This window comes from Podarcis cretensis (assembly GCF_951804945.1).
Source record: "Podarcis cretensis genome assembly, chromosome: 10".
NCBI classification, from domain to species: Eukaryota; Metazoa; Chordata; class Lepidosauria; order Squamata; family Lacertidae; genus Podarcis; species Podarcis cretensis.
In genome coordinates, this window is record NC_137179.1 from 76,995,034 (window position 1) to 77,012,724 (window position 17,691).

The window sequence follows — 17,691 nt, forward strand, 5'->3', positions numbered from 1 at the left end:
TCTACTAAACATCTGTTCAGAACTTCCATCACTTCATTTTGGCTTTGTTGAAAGGAGAAAAAGAGCTGCTACCATGAGCACTTCACCCCAAATCACCAGATGATGTTCCATTGTGGTTTTTCATAGATCTGAAAAAGCCTGGTAGACTAGACTAAACCCGTTGTTTGCCCACAATGTTTAATTATTGCCAAGAACATTCCATAAGAGTAAAAAATGCCATGAGTTTCAAAGTTTTATTTTCAAGTTAATCTGTGTTCTATATAGCACCCTGGTTCTCACACTGTGGGGTGAGATACAAGATCATGAAAGGGTTTGAAACTTAGCAAATATTGGGGGGCCACTGGGGCACATTGGAAGATGGCCGTCAATAACATCTTTCTGACCCACACGAGGTAATTAAGAGGCTGTGATGGGAGTAAGCAGCCTCCCGGCCCCCCAAGCGAGTGGGGGGGGGACTGCCCTTGCCTGCTGTGCCCTATACCACCCCCGAACTCGAGGGGGTGGGGGCACTAGGCAGAAAGCCCTTGTGTGGACTTCGGCTCTCCTGGACGCTGTCTCTGATTCGCACCTCTAGCTGCAGCAACTTCAAAAGAAACAATTAGGAGGAAGCAAATGCACATATTTCAAGGAAGAATGGGGAGTAAAGACTGCTAAGTGAAGAGGAGATCTCTGAGAAAGAAGATGGGTCGGATAAAGAGGAATATATCATGAGAAAACACACCAAGGCTCGGTATGTCGGCAACGAGACTGGATGGGGGGGGGGACTTTCCTTTCTTTTCGCTATGTGATTAACCAAGAATCCCCCCCCCCACAAGTCAGAAATGCCGCTTAAATGACCTAAGCTGATGATTTAAGACTGTGTGGAGATAATCTCTAACCAAAAGCATGTTTTAAGGAGATTGTGGAAAGTATAAGAGCTTTGGGATGACGCAGTAAAAAACAGTGTCGCCATTTTGGCAAGTTCTGTCAAAAGACTTATGTCTGGGAGGAGGAATGGATCTGTTTTCATATTGCGGGCGAGCCTCCTCAGAGGACTAAAAGAAGGTGACAGATTTGTGAAGATTAATGATGGAAAGAGTGCTTTTATTTATGGAAGTGATGATATATGGAAACCATCTCGATAGGGTGATTGGACGAACGGAAAAATTCACACAGGATTATAACTGGTGTTTACCTGCTTAAGGAGATTATCAGAAGAGATCACAAAGAAAAAAGAAAAATATATGAATAAGATGAGATGTGGGAACAGCAAGATAGGACTGGACAGAATTATGAACATTATTTGGACAGATTTGTGGATATTAACGCAGCAGCAAGAAGATGATTGGAATCCCCTTCAGAACTTGAAATATGGGTACGCCCACAAAAAAATTAAAATTCGGCTTTGTAATTTGGAATTTATGTAATGTGATTTGATTTGATTGGTCGGTTAATAAAAAATATTTTTTTTTAAAAAAAGAAACTTAGCAAATATTAGATTAATTGAATTTCTCCTCCTCCGAGGACTCATCATTGATCTATAGTGCAAGTGGCTGCCTATCCACTGCTGCAAGCAATAGCCTCCAGAAGATCAAAAGAGACTATGAGGCTCTGGGCAGGAAATTGAAGCAATTAAATGCACAAATTGTCATCTCATCTGTCCTCCCAGTTGAACGAAGTGGCCCAGGGAGAGAGGGAAAAATAGTGGAAGTGAACAGCTGGCTTCGCAAATGGTGTAAACAGGAACGGTTTGGATTCTTAGATCACGGACTGCAGTTTCTTGAAGATGGACTTCTGGCAAGTGATGGGCTGCACCTCACAACGGTTGGGAGGAATGTTTTTGCCCAAAATCTCAGAAACCTCATCAGGAGGGCTTTAAACTGACTAATGTGGGGGAGGGAGACAGTGCTCCTGAAGGTAGGAGTCTATCAATTGATGAAGATGATCATCCAAATGTCATAGACCAAATGGAGCAAACAGCACGCAGACCTGGTGGTGGGAAGAAAAAATCCTTAAATAAGAGACACGGGGGAATGATTAATGGACTTCAATGTCTGTACACTAATGTGCAAAGCATGGGAAATAAACAAGATGAGTTTGAGCTCTTGGTACAGCAAACTAAATATAACATAATAGGCATCACTGAAACCTGGTGGGATAAGTCCCATGATTGGAATGTAATAATGGAGGGATACAATCTATTTCAGAGAAACAGACCAGACAAGAAAGGAGGAGGAGTGGCGTTATATGTCAGGGATGTGTATACCTGTGAAGAGATCCAAGATTTAGAACCTCAAAGCCAAAGTGAGAGCATTTGGGTCAAAATTAAAGGAGAGAAGAATAACAGGGACCTCATTGTGGGAGTTTACTATAGATCTCCAAGCCAAACGGAGGACATAGATGATGCCTTCCTGGAACAGATGGCCAAGCATGCAAAAGGAAGGGAGATAGCAGTAATGGGGGACTTCAATTACCCGGATATTTGCTGGATGTCAAACTCAGCCAAGAGCATAAGGTCAAACAGATTCCTCACTGGCCTTGCAGACAACTTCATTGTCCAGAAAGTGGGAGAAGCTGAGTTAATTTAATGGAATTAGGATGTATGAAGGGGGGGTGGGGGGAGGTCAAGAACCGGGGTTAGGAAAGTAAGGTTATGAAACTTCATATGTGTTGTCTTTGTTTATGTGTGTGTATGTTTGTCTTTATAAAATGTGAAAATTTAATAAAAATTCTTATAAAAAAAAAAAAAAGAAATGTAAAGTATTGCACTTGGGCAAAAAAAATGAGAGGCATAAATACAAGATGGGTGACACCTGGCTTGAGAGCAGTACATGTGAAAAGGATCTAGGAGTCTTGGTTTACCACAAACTTGACATGAGCCAACAGTGTGACACGGCAGCTAAAAAAGCCAATGCAATTCTGGGCTGCATCAATAGGAGTATGGCATCTAGATCAAGGGAAGTAATAGTGCCACTGTATTCTGCTCTGGTCAGACCTCACCTGGAGTACTGTGTCCAGTTCTGGGCACCACAGTTCAAGAAGGACACTGGCAAACTGGAACGTGTCCAGAGGAGGGCAACCAAAATGGTCAAAGGCCTGGAAACGATGCCTTATGAGGAACGGCTAAGGGAGCTGGGCATGTTTAGCCTGGAGAAGAGGAGGTTAAGGGGGTGATATGATGGCCATGTTCAAATATATAAAAGGATGTCACATAGAGGAGGGTTTTCTGCTGCTCCAGAGAAGCGGACACGGAGCAATGGCTCCAAACTACAAGAAAGAAGATTCCACCTAAACATTAGGAAGAACTTCCTGACAGTAAGAGCTGTTCGACAGTGGAATTTGCTGCCAAGGAGTGTGGTGGAGTCTCCTTCTTTGGAGGTCTTTAAGCAGAGGCTTGACAACCATATGTCAGGAGTGCTCTGATGGTGTTTCCTGCTTGGCAGGGGGTTGGACTCGATGGCCCTTGTGGTCTCTTCCAACTCTATGATTCTATGATTCTATGCTTTGTTCTAAAGCTGTTTCCTCTGCATAGTTTTTGGAAGTTTGGAGATGTCTTGCCTTATCTTACTTCTATTTTTTAAAAGAAGTAAATAGCAAAGAACACTTGGTATGCCTTGAAAAAAATAACACCAAAAGCTTGCTTATAAAGTCTCCCCCCCCCCCCGCTGTATCAGTAATAATGTTGAAGAATCCCCCACCCCACAATCCAAGGATATCATTTTGGTTCTGTTCCTATTCTTCACTGATCGGTTTGTGCATCTTCATGCACAAGATACATACAGTGGTACCTCTGGTTACATACGCTTCAGGTTACAGACTCCGCTAACCCAGAAATATTACTTCGGGTTAAGAACTTTGCTTCAGGATGAGAACAGAAATCGCAAGGCGGAGGTGCAGCGGCAGCGGGAGGCCCCATTAGCTCAAGTGGTGCTTCAGGTTAAGGACAGTTTCAGGTTAAGAACGGACCTCCAGAACGAATTAAGTACTTAACCGGAGGTACTAATGTACATACTCCCCTGTGGAACAACTGGTCAGGGGAGGGTGGAAAGAGGCAGCTACAGAATACAAGTGGAGCAGAGCTTAAGAAAAGACAGTGTGCTGTGTAGGGAGCGGGTGTGGGAACTGGCAAGAGAGGAAAAGGTCTTGTTACATCATAGCAGGAATGCTGGAAAAATTCCAAGACCAGCTTTGCACACAGTCCTACCCATACTTACTGAAAAGTGTGGAAAAACTATTGTAATCAATTGGATTTGCTTCCATGTAACCCTTTTAAATATCCGTGTGTTTTTACCGCATTCCTATAGTCACTCACCTGGAGGGTAAACTCTATTTTATTTATATTTACTTGTAAAATTATATGCAAGCCACCTTTTGGTGTACGCAGCTTGCACAGCATAACCGCTGCAAACTCAGTGGGGTCTACTAATGAGCAGACATGTATAGACACGCACTTTGGGGACAGAGGAAAGAGGGGGGTCGTCCCGAGACCATGAAAAAAGATGCTTTTGACTAAAAGGCAGGCATATCAAGTGTGGCACAAGCCGCCTGATGACAAACCAAACAGTCTGATCCTGTACAGATCTACTCCGTACTGAGAGCAAGTCCCCGTGTGCCCAGAGGACCTTGCTCTCAGGTGAGGGGACCTTTGAAGGTGGCACCTGAAGGCTGCCCTGCCGCGCGCTTCCCCCGGGACCCCTCGCGGCGTGGCTCTGGATGGGCTCAGGATGCCTGCGGGCAAAGCTCTTCTTCTCTCCCCCCCCCCCGCCCCCCATATAGCAAAGCACGGCCTCCCCCCCCCCCCCGCCCGCCCGCCAACCTGCTCTGCTGCGGGAATCGCGCGGCTCCGCGCCGTCGGCAGCTCCGCTCTCCGCCTTGCGGCTCGGCTTGTAGCCGTAGACCCCCCTCTCGGAGCGGTACCAGCGCCGCCGCGGCAGCAGCAGCAGCAGAGGCGCCGGCGCCGGCGCCCGCCGAGACCCCATTCGGACTCCCAGCGCCACCAGCGGCGCACGAGCCGCCACCGCCGCCATGCCCGCTTGCTCGCTCCGCAGCCCAGAGAAGCAAGGGGGCGGCCCCAGCCCCCGCCCCCGGCCCCGGTTGGCGGAGCTGCGGCGGGAGGAGCAGGCGGGACCGCCCCCGGGCCCCGCTCGGCCGGGGAAAAGAAGAGCCGAACCAGGTCCCCTTTGCCGCCTTCCCCTCTCCTTCGACAGGCCCATGTCCCTCGAGAGAGAGGCTCCTTGGAGTGGGGGGCGGCGGAGAAGGGGGCGTCTTAGGGGCTTCTCAAAGGCTGTGCCCCTCTGGTGTGGCTGGAGAGGATGGCGAGTGTGGAGGGATGCTTCAAGGACTATGGAAGAAATGTTTAAATCTTTCAGGATAGTATAGTATAATATAGTATCTATATAAATATATTCATTTGCAGAATATGGATAGATCTCTCTTCAAAATGAGAGCAAGAGCAATGGCTATTCTTCTATGAAAGATCAGAAAGGAGAAAGGCTTCTTTGGGTTGATGAGGAGATGAGAGTTTGTCTCAAATTAGACCTAATATAAATGAGATTACCTGGCAAAAGCACACACACACCTCGTTGAGTTTGTATACATACTTAAGGTACACATGTAAGAGGTTCATCTATATATTTTGGGAATTATTCATGTTCTTATGTAGCTGCATTTGCTCACAGAAATATTACTTCTGAAAATGTGGCTCAAAGAAAATATGTGGTTTATATACACATACAGAAACGGGAAGCCATCTCTGGGCAGGGTTGAAACTAGGCTTTATTTCACTGGGTCAAAGACCCAGTTTGGCACCCCTCCATGCACATTTGTGTACACACATACATAGGCTGAGACCCTCAATGGCACCCCTCTGGAGGCTTCACCCAAGGAAAAAACCTGGCTAGCACCCCCTCCCCCGGAGGGGAAGCAGTCTCTGGGCATCCATTGCTGTGGAGTAGTGGCATGTGGTACAAAACAGCTCCTCCCCACCACCACCTTTGTACTTTGGGGTCACATATAATCTTTCTGACTAACCCCATTATATTTGGAATACATGGAAACTCAGGCTTGCTACAAGTAGTCATCATCTTTGCTGCTTGTTTTTGTTATTAAGCAGTGAGCATAAAACACTTAATCTCAGGGTTGTGGGTTTGAGCCCCATGTTGGCATTGCAGTGGGTTGGACTAGATGACCCTTGGGGTCCCTTCCAACACTACAATTCAATGATTCTATTATATACAACCTGAGCCTGCAGGGGAGGAGTTCATGGCATCAACACCCCAGAAGGTCTTGCCTCCAGCTTTGGCTTCCAGCAGAAGTCAAGCATGGCTCTCACTCCCTGGCTCTACCTGGCTCTAGTCCAGCTCTCTCTCACCCCACTCTGGCCATTGTACTTCTCACTACCAGCCAGGTGAGTAGTGGCATGTGGTCAGGGAGCTAGAGGCTGGTCCCCTAAATGTTCTCGGTAAATTATAGTATTAAAGCCTGGTGCCTCCTTCCCAAACCTGGGAAGCTTCTGCCGGGCTTAGGGAGGGAGGTGCGTGTGGTGTCCTCATCCCATCGCCCTCGCCAGCTGGTGCCTCTGGCCCGAACTGTTTCCCTTCAAAAAAGTTCACTGCACAGCCCTGCAGGTGAGGGATGCGGGGTGGGACCACCCATTGGTCCTTCCTTCGTCATACTAAGACATTTTGCTGCCTGAGGTGAAGAACAAGAGGAGGCTCCCCCTCCTCCCCACATAGAGAAGTCGACTGGACGGGGAATGTGAGCGGACACCGTCCCACCATATCTGAGGATAGCAGGTTTGGTTAAGGGATATAGCTAAACTAACTATACATTTTTGCAGTGTGCATTACTTACTACTTGCGTCTCAAGAAAGAGAAGCAAATTTCGCTATGTTTAGGAGGAGAGCGCGTGCACGCTTACGCGCCAGGACCGCTCCCTGGGCTGCGGCACCTCGGACTCGGGGAACCGTCGGCTCTGGGCCCGAGTTCCCCAGGGAGCAAAAGAGCGCCTTGCACCGCCTCGCTTTCAAAAGCTTCGGCGGAGGGCGGGAGAGGCTTCTTAGCTCCACCCCTCCTCCTCCTCCTCCCCCCGCCCTCCGGAGAGGCCCCGCCCCTCGGGCACTTCCGCCTTCCCCTGGTAACCAAAGCACGGGGTTGCCCCGCTCTCCCCTCTCCGTCCCAAGGACCCCGCCAGCCAGAGCTGTCCCGGGCGATGCCTGGCAAGCGTCCGCCCCTATTCTCAGCAGCCCGTCCCGGGAAGGGACCGCGACCGCCGGTAGGTGAACCCTCAGACCAATCTTTCCCATCACCCTTCGCCCTGGCCCGAAAGGCGGGTGGCGGCGGGGTTGCTTCCGAGCAGGCGACGCCGACGGCAGCCTGGGGGGGCGGGGTCCTCGTTTGCGTGGGGGGGGGGAGAAGAAGAAGAGGCTGGCGGAGCTGGAGCTGCAGAAGCTGGAACCGATGTTTACAGCGGGCCGAGGTAACCGCCCCTTCACCGTCCTCCGTCGGGGGAGACGGAGGGGGCTGGGGGGCTGCTGGGAGGGGGGCGTCGAGATGGGGAGCCCCGGGCGGGACGGGCCTGGTCGGGGCGCCGCGGGACAGGGAGCCCGAGGACGGGGGGAGGCCTCTGCCGCGCGAGGGGGGCGGCCGGGAAGGCGGCGCTTCTGGCTTCCTGCGGCGGCATCTTCACCTGCGCGGGGGGGGGGGGGGTCCCGCTGTCCGAAAGTGACAGGTGTGGGGAATCCGACCAGGAGGGCGGGGGGGGTGGAATGGCGCCCCCTCTTGAGTCGGTCGTGGAAGAGGTCTCATTTTAAATTAATAGTAATAATAATAATAATAGTAAAAATGTGTTAAAGAAGGTATTATCTGAATAAAAACGAAAGCGGAGAGAAAAGGAGACGCGGAGGCCTCTCTCCCAGAAAGTGGCGGAGCCTCCCCGCTCTCCCCGGGGAGCTCCGTGGAAGAAGAGGTCTTTGAGGGAGCAAAGCCGCCGCGCGGGGACCGGGCAGGACGAACGTTATGGCCTTGTTTACTTGAAAGGAAAGGCCGGCCTTTCCATACTCGGGGAGGTTGCCCATGTCTGCAGACAGCCCGGCCGCTTCACTCCTTGGCCGCTTCCGTTGCCAGTAGCCCTGCCATTGTGGAAGGTGAGCGGACCAAGATGCTCCCAGTTGGTTGTGATGCTTCCCAGGGTGTGAAGTGGTGAGTGACAAAAGCCCATCTGGTGGGGCAGAAGTTTTGCACTTTGCCAAAGTTCAGTCTTCTCTTCTTCAGCTCTTGCTTGTTCTTAGGCTTGTCTAAAGCTGTCTAAAGCTTGGTCTAATTATTATTATTATTATTATTGTTACTACAGATTTGTTCTCAATACTCTATTCCTTGCTGTTCTGTATGGCAAGCTGCTCTCTTCCTTGCTGTTTTGCCCATGGGCTCTCCCTTCACTTTCTCTTTCCAATACCTTTAGATAGTTAACATGTATAGTGCCATTCCTTCTTTCAAGTGTTTTCTGAAGCAATTCATTGTGATTTAGGATTAATAGTGTCCACAATTCACAGCAGTTTAGGATTGTTCTAAAATTAGGATTTTACTTACAAGCATGGTTCAACTATGCTTTGTTTTGCTTTTAGTTCTTCACAAAGCAGCAGTTCTGGGCATGTGCACTGACTGAACACAGTAGGACTTAAAGCATTGTTTAAATATACATAATATCAGGCTGCTGTAGTTTGCTGATCTGTGATATTATCTCTGCCAGTTGTTTCAATAAGTTAAGTGACAAAGATAATGCAATTAGAATGTGCATGTAGACTTTCTTGTCTACTGTAACATGGTAAGCAACAGTGCAGTGTATGAGAGAGGTTGGGAAAGTTAGTGACACATTGCTTATTCTCAAAAAGCATGTACTTGTATTTAGAATGCTTTAACATGGCTTACTAGGAACCATGCAGGATTGCTGCTGTTGGGTCTCATGTACTTTATACCCTAGTGACAGTGTCTCTAAGTATGTACACAGCATTATGACCTGAAAGAAGAATTTTCATAGGATCATAGGGCTGTAAGGGATCTAAAGAGCATTCAGGCTGAACACTTGCCCCTAAGACAGGAAGCTCCTTATACATATCTTGGGTTAGTCATTTGGTGTGTGTTTTTTTAAACCACTTTGGTCAAATATTGAAAACAATTTGATAGAATTCTTACAGAATTCTACAGACCTGTGCTTACTACAGCCCCTACCATTACCTGGGTGTTATAAGGGAATTAACAAATGGAATTAACAAATGTAATCAGTTGTTAAAGTTATTGATGTTATGCAAATATGTTCATACTTCTACCCCTAAACCACAGTAAATAGTGTAGCTGTTGAACTTTTTGAAAATGGCATCAAACAAACAAAACATATGTAGTAACAAGATAAAATTCAGTTTTACACTGCTGAGTAGAGAGCAGGATGTCCCTACTCTTGAATGAAATTGCATATTTGGGAGTAATGGCCCATGTTTTCTACAGCTCCACATACCTTTTGTCTATCTTGTATCAGAGGATGTGAAAATGGTATTTAAAAGGTAGGACCTCTACTTACACTTGTTTGTGGCTTGACAGGATATTTGACATAGTCAAAAAAAAGGGAATCAATAGACCAGCACCAGCCTGTCCACGTCACATGCAGATTAATCCTTCTCATCCATATTACTGTGCCACAAGCAGAGAGCAGAGGCACCCATATATATATATATATATATATATATGCATATCTCTACATCTATATATCTATCTGTATATATATCTATATATCTGTTTGCCCCAGGACATATTTTTATAGAAAGGAAGGATAGAAATGCTGAAAATATATGTATATCTGAGGAGTTTATGAGGTTCGAGGAATTACTAAGTAAAATAATGTTCATGGCTCAGTTTTAGGGAAAGACATGCATTCATTCTGCCCCCTCCTTACAGTAGGGGCAAGATATTGAGGAAGAAATTTTGAAAGCTCATACAAAAAAGTCTTTTGTATTTAAAAATAATCCAGGAATCTAAAAAGTGTATAAAAATACTTTAGATGTAGTGTTTCTGAGCTGTTTGAATAATGAAACTTGACAGTACATACGTTGATGAAAGGTTTCAGAGGATGTTCTCAGTTGATCTTTAGCTAGCACAACTTAACTTCCTTGCAGGGCTCAACTTCTGCTATGTTTTCATTGTCTTCCTTCCTTGCATGCAAGCAAATAGTACACATTTCTTTGCCAGACTATGGAAAATCACTCTACGTGTGTGTGTTGTGGGAAAGGGCTTCTTGGTAATTAGCCATTAGATTCTTTTTATCCATCAGACTTCCTTTAGTTTGATTGTGTTCCAATATTACTCAATTACAGGCAGCACCTGAGATTTGTCCACAAAAGAAATGAATATGCATTGCTTTGAGGACAATTGCTGTTGTGCTGTAACTTAAAATACTGCACTGTAATTAACAGTAGTTTCAGAATTTTTTAAAGTGGTGTTGGTTTTAACCTGGTAATTCTTTAATCGAAAAACAAGCTTTTAATAGAAGTTATGTTACAGTTCATTTCTTTTCTAGATTTTCATATGCTTTCATTTGTGAACTTCAGTTTATCACCTAGTGATCAGCTTCGCTGGGAACTTGAAGTTTTGTTTGTAAAACTTTCTATCAGGATCTCCATAAAGGGGTGGCTTATTGATATAAAATGGACCAGATCAGGCCTGCACAACAATTTCAAGTGACGTGTGCACATAAATATGCATGCTTCCTACTGATAGTCACCTGAAATGAATTAATTACAAATTTGATTTTAGATCAGATCAATATTGTAACCATTCCAGTTCTTAAATTTTGGGCTATTACTATCTTCATTCATCATATTGCTAATTTTATGAAGCAATCCATTTTAAAAGTTGAAAACTTTCGATAGAGGAATAAAATAGTGGAACTCTTTTGGACAACATTTCAACCCATATCACTGCCTAGGACTAGGTATATAAAGCTCGGTTGTCAAAGCGTAAAGTACGAATGGGGAGAAAGCATTTATTAGAGGTAATGGAATGGGAATTGTTTTTGAAAAGATGAATGTGAATGCAGCTTTAAGTATAGTGCTTTTGTTTTGCACTAATAATACATAAATTTCAGGGTGAATATACAAGGGCTATTGTTTCATGCTTTGTATCTGGGTTGGGAAGAAATGGGTCTTGAGCTGAGTAAAAAGCCCTGGGTGCAAAAGAAACAGCCAAGGTGAGCAGAAGTAGTTAGTTCTACTCCAAAGTTATTTGTATACCCTGTCGTAACAGCAGTAGAGTACTACTACTGCTTCTTCGGTGTTAAATTACAACTGATCAAGTGTTATAAATGCTATAGGAGTGTTAATGTTGCATTGGCTAGAAGATGTTCAGTAGTAGATCCATCAATGAAGTAGTGTCAATACTTAAAAGCAACTGTTGTGGTAATTCTCACTGTTTTTCAGGTATGCTTAAGAGTAGACAGAGATTTGGAATGTAACTAATGGAGTGCAAAACTGACTGTAATACTTGTTTTTATCAAACAATTATTAGGTGGTAAATATCCTGTTTGTTGTCTAGCAGTAACAACTAACTGATGTAGTCTTGGGTTTTTTCTTCTAGATTTTAATGGTGAACATACGTTTTAATGCGTGTGCTGTAAGAATTCAGAGCTTAGTTTTGAAGGCACTTCAGTGTGCATTTTATTGGAATGTTGTGGTTTTAACCTATCTAATAATGAATTGCTCATTTTAAAGAATCTTAAAGAGCTAGTATTTGTAGGACTGGAATAAAAAAGTCCTATCAAAAATAGTTAGCAACTGTATCCCTCCTCCCAACAAAGGAGATGGTGCATCAGTCTAATGCGTTTACTTAAACTTCCTTAATTGTTTGCAGGTTTTGTTCTTTAATTGTCTCAGTGTGCAGCTTTGAATTAGAGGATTCAATACACTACTGTAAAGGTGTACATAATACTCATACGTGCATGATGATTTGTTTAACTCGGAGGAGCTTATCAGGTCCATACAATGAGTTTGTAAGTTCCATAGCTTATTTGCTTGAAAGGAATTATGTGTATTTTCACGAACATGCTAGAAAATAAGTTATAGTTGTGTGTAAAGTTGTCAGTCCTTGAACAATAGATCACTGTTGGTCTACTACGAGTATATTACCCAAAATTTCCTTCTCTAATGATAAACCACTTATAAGCAGATATTTTGAAAATGTTTTCAAGCAAGCAACATTTTGCTTATTTTATTTAATTGAAGTAACTTGGTTATAGTCAGGCATATAGAAAAAGCAATTGCTGGTATGCTATTGTAGTTCCTTTTGTTAAGCATCTGTGACTTTAGTCCTCTGATTGTGACACTTGGTTAAAAAAAGGCAATCCAGTGTATATTATTGAGAGTGGAATTAACTGTTACGGGAGACAGGGGCTTCCAGTGGACACAGTATCCTCATTTCAAGGTCTGCCCTTCCCCAGCAAGTAGAAAACTTCCTCTAGGTCATGGTTCTGTATTTTTCTTCACCACCAGAAGCCGGTTATGACAAACGGGAAGTCAAAACTCAAGATGCCACCATATGTAAGGGAAGGAATATAATTTATTACAGGAGTTTGTTTCTGGTGGTAGCTCGATGTTCTGCCCTCAGCTGTTCATGGTTTTGCTATTGTGTCAGAGGCCCCAAAACCCTGAGCTGAGTTGAGATGACTACTTTAGACAGCAGATTGGGGGTGTAAACTGTAGAGTGAGAAAGGGATGGACTCAATTGTGCAGCTTCTCATTTCAGTGGGATTTGTGTAGGAGAACTTTCTGTAGATTGTACCTCATGTTAATTAGTGAGAAGAAGGATACCATTTGGATTTACTTTATCGGTTATCAAAATGTCTTGGGCTGCTTCTGTTATGTACTGTGGGCTGAAGGAAGGCATTTGTGCATTTAGCAGTACTTATCACCTTCCACTAATAATCAAGCCAGTTTGACAGCACATAGCTCTGGAAAAAATATCCATTCGTAGTTTAGAAACAACATTTTGAGGCCTTGATTATTAACTTGTGAATGCAATGACAATATGTTGTTAATAATCTTTCAGATCTGCCTGGGTAACATAATGCCAGCAGAGCGTAAGAAGTCGGCAAGCATGGAAGAAAAAGAAACATCATTAAGTAATAAAGATAAGGAGTTCAACGAGAGGCGGTCAGGTAGCAGCCGGGACAAACCCAAAGAGGATGTCAGGCTTGGCATGAAGAGAGAAATGTTAAAACCACCTGAAGATAAAAAGAAAAAACTGGAGGAGGAGAAACGGAAAAAAGAAGACAAGGAGCGGAAGAAAAAAGATGATGAGAAGATAAAATCTGAAGAAGAGCAGAAGAAGAAAGAGGAGGAAGAAAAGCAAAAACTTGAAGAAGAGGAGAGAAAAAAGCAGGAAGAAGAAGTAAAGCGACAACAAGAAGAGGCAGCTGCCCAGCTGAAGTAAGACTTTATTATTTATTTGCTGCTAGTACCTAGGTTTTCACACTCTATAAGAGAGGGTGCTGGGACACAGATGGGGAAGCACAGGGAGCTAAGGATTGGGTGGGTTAAATAGCTCCATGAAAATTGTAAGGGAAGTTGCTCCATTTGAAAGAAGAGCTGCGTTTTCCCCTTGTGCAGAAGAAATGCTTGCTACTAGGTTGTTGGGCTATGGAAGTACAATACAAATAGACAAGCCCCACTTCAAAAAGCTTAAGAAATACTGATGCCCAGGAACCCAATATAACTAGTTCTGTGCACCCAAGGTAGCTTTCTCCTTGTGTTCCTCAAACTACAGATCTATTTTTCCACATCATAAGCTACTCTTGGAGCTTAGTAGACTTTGCTAAGTGGTTTGTGATATGGGAAGTTTGCTGGTCAAATACAGTAGGAAATCCCACTGGAAATGCCCAACAGAGCTCTTTAGATGCTGGTCTGAGTATTCGTGGAAAATTTCTGACTGACAAGCTACTTCATTTTCAAAGGGTTGCTGGTTAGAAGCATCACTGCATTACAGTGGTACCTCTGGTTGTGAACGAGATCCGTTCCGGAGGCCCGTTTGCAACATGAGTAGAACGCAACCTGTGTCTGCGCATGCACAGGTCACGATTCACCGCTTCTGCACATGCGCACGACGTCATTTTGAGCATCTGCACATGCGCGAGCAGTGAAACCTGGAAATAACCCTTTCCGGTACTTGCGGGTTGCCGCGGGACACAACCTGAAAACACTCAACCTGAAGCAAACGTAATATGAGGTATGACTGTATAACAATAATGTCATTTTAAAATGTTGCAGTACAGATATAAGGAAAAAATAAAGCAAGATTACTTGTTTAATGAATTTTGCAATTCATTAGGAAATTCATTTATCTGCACTTTACTGCTTTAAAATTAGTGCTATCACCAGACTGAATAAATTTGTTGATTACTCAGACTAGTTCCGATTTAAATTTGCATATATTGAAAGCATTTTTAATAACAAAAAACATACTCTTAGACAGTGAATGTATATGTTGCAGCTGGCACCATCTTAGTGAAACGGTCCCTTGCGAGAGTGAAAGAGGAAATTTTCTAAGATGGTGCCTGCCATCTGTAATCTTGACCAACAGGCATTCACCCTCCTTGTCTCTCCCCTGCAACTGTCCCAAGTCCTCTAGAGGGTCCCCTAAACTTCCAGAGCAGATTTTGGGAGGGCGGGCAGGAGAGGAAGGTGAAGTCTGTTTTGTTGCCACAAAGACGTCATTTATTGCAACCTTTAAATAAAAAATATGTTGCTCTGTTAATTAGGCTTGCCTTTTTAGTCTATTACAATGTTTAAAATTTCAGCCCTACTTAAACACAATATTCTTCATATTCTGTTTAGAGAGAAAGAAGAAGCCCATCAGCTCCACCAAGAAGCTTGGGAGCGCCACCAAGCAAGAAAGGAACTCCGAAGTAAAAACCAGAATGCATCAGACAGCCGCCCTGAAGAGAACTTCTTTAGCAGGCTGGATTCAAGTCTCAAGAAGAACACTGCCTTTGTTAAGAAGTTAAAAACTATCACAGAACAGCAGAGAGACTCCTTGTCCCATGACTTTAATGGCCTCAATTTAAGCAAGTACATTGCAGAGGCTGTTGCTTCTATAGTGGAAGCAAAACTGAAAATATCAGATGTGAATTGCGCTGTGCACTTGTGTTCTCTGTTCCATCAACGTTATGCTGATTTTGCTCCATCACTACTTCAAGTCTGGAAGAAACATTTTGAAGCCAGGAAAGAAGAGAAGACATCCAACATTACTAAACTAAGAACAGACTTGCGGTTTATTGCAGAATTGACAATAGTTGGGATTTTCACTGATAAGGAAGGCTTGTCTTTAATCTATGAACAAGTAAAAAACATTATTAATGCTGATCGTGAATCCCACACCCATGTCTCAGTGGTTATTAGCTTTTGTCGGCACTGTGGAGATGACATTGCTGGATTGGTACCAAGGAAGGTTAAAAGTGCATCAGATAAATTTAACTTGAGTTTTCCTCCCAGTGAAATCATTAGCCCAGAAAAACAACAGCCTTTCCAAAATCTGCTGAAAGAGTACTTTACATCTTTGACCAAACATCTGAAAAGGGACCACAGGGAACTGCAAAATATTGAAAGACAAAACAGGTAATATTTTAAATGCTCTTAAATGAATTGACAGGTTTCTAATACTTGCTAGAGTTTCAAAATGGATTGGGTAAAACTTTTTTCCGCCCCAAGAGACCACAAAGTATAATTTCATGCTTTGAGGTTTGAATTGGGAAATGGACTAACATTACAATCCTACATGTCAGAAGCAAGTCCCAGTGAGTTCAGCGGGGCTTACTCCCAGGTAAATTCTCAGTAGACCCACTGAAATTAATGTGCCCAAAGTCATGTCTGTTAATTTAAATGGGTCTACTCTGAGTATGATGTTGGATGCAACCCTTAGTCTTATAACCATCTTGTAGGTTTAACAGTGTCTTCTGGCTGTGATTTGGAATTATTCACATTGTAATTTAGGAATGTGCTAGCTTTTTTTTTTTTTTTTAAAGCCCTAGCAGCTTCTGTTTTTCATGTGGATGCACTCTAGCTTACAATATTAAGTATTTTACAGCCTCCTAAATTTCATTGTGCCTGCTTTCCCTTAGTAAGCTTTTGGTATACCATAAAATATGGTTAATGGGGGTGGAGGAACAGCAGCTGCATTCTAAACTGGACCTTCATCCAAAACATGGGTTCGAGGGAGGTGTACATTAAAACCAAACAATCAATACAATCATTAATATTTTTAAAAAAGTAAAATCAAAACATAGAGGTGGTAATCTGTCATGGATGCATTACTTGAGATTTCTGCATTGCAGGAAGTTGGACTAGATGACCCTCAGGGTCCCTCCCAGTACTACATTTCTATGTGTCTATAACAAAATCAAAGACACCAATAACAATTCAAAAACTTAAAACATAAATATTTAAAAACTGTGAGTGATACTCAGTATTATTCATACTCAAGAGTAGATATGTTAAAATCATTGGACTTGAAACTTTTGGTATATATATATGGTATATATATATACCATATGTATATATACATTAGTATATATGGTACTAATGTACCATATATACTCGAGTATAAGCTGACTTTCAGCACATTTTTTATGCTGAAAAAACCCTCCTTGGCTTATACTCGAGTGAGGCGGGCGGCAGCGGAGGGACAAGCGGCCAAAAGGAGCCCTTTCTCACTGCTGGTCCTGCCGCTGCCACCCGCCTTTCAAGGGCAGGCACAGGAGGTGCGGTTGGGAGAGGCGCTGCGCTGCGCTGTGCCTCTCCCAACTGCGGCTCCGATGCCTGCTCTTGCGAGCGGCAGAGGCGGCAGGGACGAGGGGCCCGAAAGCAGCCCTTTTGGGCTGCTTTTTTTCCTCCACCGCTGCCGCCACCACCAGGTTTGTGGTGTGGTGTACCGGCTTATCCTTGAGTCAATAAGTTATCCCAGTTTTTTGTGCTAAAATTAGGTGCCACGGCTTATATTTGGGTCGGCTTATACTCGAGTACATATGGTAGTTAGATATCGCCCTGCATTCCTTAAGAATTGATTGCAGATTTGTATAGAAGAGAAGTGGATGGGGTAAGTGTGGGATAGGGCCACATAAATTTAGGGAAATAGGGCATTGAGAAAGGTAAGGGAAGTTATGTGTAACCAGAGAAGCAAGATACAATATCACATAAGTATGTGTATGTGTATGGATGTTTAATTTTGCAGGAATGGTAAATCCATGTGTGTGATGGCTCATTCCAACACCTGTGTTTCCTGACTTGCCCCACCTCAACTAGTTCATTATCTTCCTCTTGTGCATTACATTTAATGAATAAAATTGAGTTTTAAAATTGCTGACTTTAAAGCTATTACTTTAAGAGTACAGGTTCCCCATTGGCATGAAAGAACATTTTCCTCCCCCCTCAGATGATACATCCAGTTTGTAGTCTTGTGGATAGCATTGGGTGTATTGCCAGCATAGGTCTGCAAATAGTCTTGATCAAAATATTGAGGTGCACCTGCAAACTCTGGACTCATTGCACTGAAAGAACTTGCTCTTCTGCAACATTTCTCTGAATGAGCAGTTCTGTGTTGGCATCTGTCTGTCTTGAGAGACAATGAAGCAGTGCGCCTTTGGGGGTGAAGTCACACTGTTGAAAAGTTGTGGCGACTGCTG

At 43.8% G+C, this 17,691-nt stretch overlaps 2 protein-coding genes across 9 annotated transcripts in view; one reads left to right on the forward strand and one right to left on the reverse strand.

Moving 5' to 3' along the window:
- The window catches only part of DHTKD1 (dehydrogenase E1 and transketolase domain containing 1), a 31,130-nt gene extending 26,111 nt beyond the window's left edge, over positions 1–5,019 (reverse strand). For all 3 annotated transcript variants that reach the window (XR_013843020.1, XM_079993304.1, XM_079993303.1), the window contains exon 1: positions 4,796–5,019. Coding sequence is in view for 2 of the 3 variants with exons in the window: in XM_079993304.1 (XP_079849430.1) it covers positions 4,796–5,006 (211 nt within the window). In the remaining variant the exon portion in view is untranslated. The remainder of the gene's footprint in view (positions 1–4,795) is intronic.
- A 2,121-nt stretch (positions 5,020–7,140) lies between these two features.
- The window catches only part of UPF2 (UPF2 regulator of nonsense mediated mRNA decay), a gene marked incomplete at its 3' end in the record, with an annotated part of 70,045 nt that continues 59,494 nt past the window's right edge, over positions 7,141–17,691 (forward strand). For 3 of the 6 annotated variants that reach the window (XM_079993296.1, XM_079993297.1, XM_079993300.1), the window contains exons 1-3: positions 7,230–7,251; positions 13,065–13,444; positions 14,849–15,628. In XM_079993296.1, coding sequence (XP_079849422.1) covers positions 13,083–13,444; positions 14,849–15,628 — 1,142 coding nt within the window. In that variant the 5' untranslated portion in view covers positions 7,230–7,251; positions 13,065–13,082. Of the gene's footprint in view, positions 7,252–7,385; positions 7,456–7,777; positions 8,123–13,064; positions 13,445–14,848; positions 15,629–17,691 lie in introns of those variants that run through there. The other 3 variants (XM_079993295.1, XM_079993298.1, XM_079993299.1) reach the window with 3 other exon arrangements.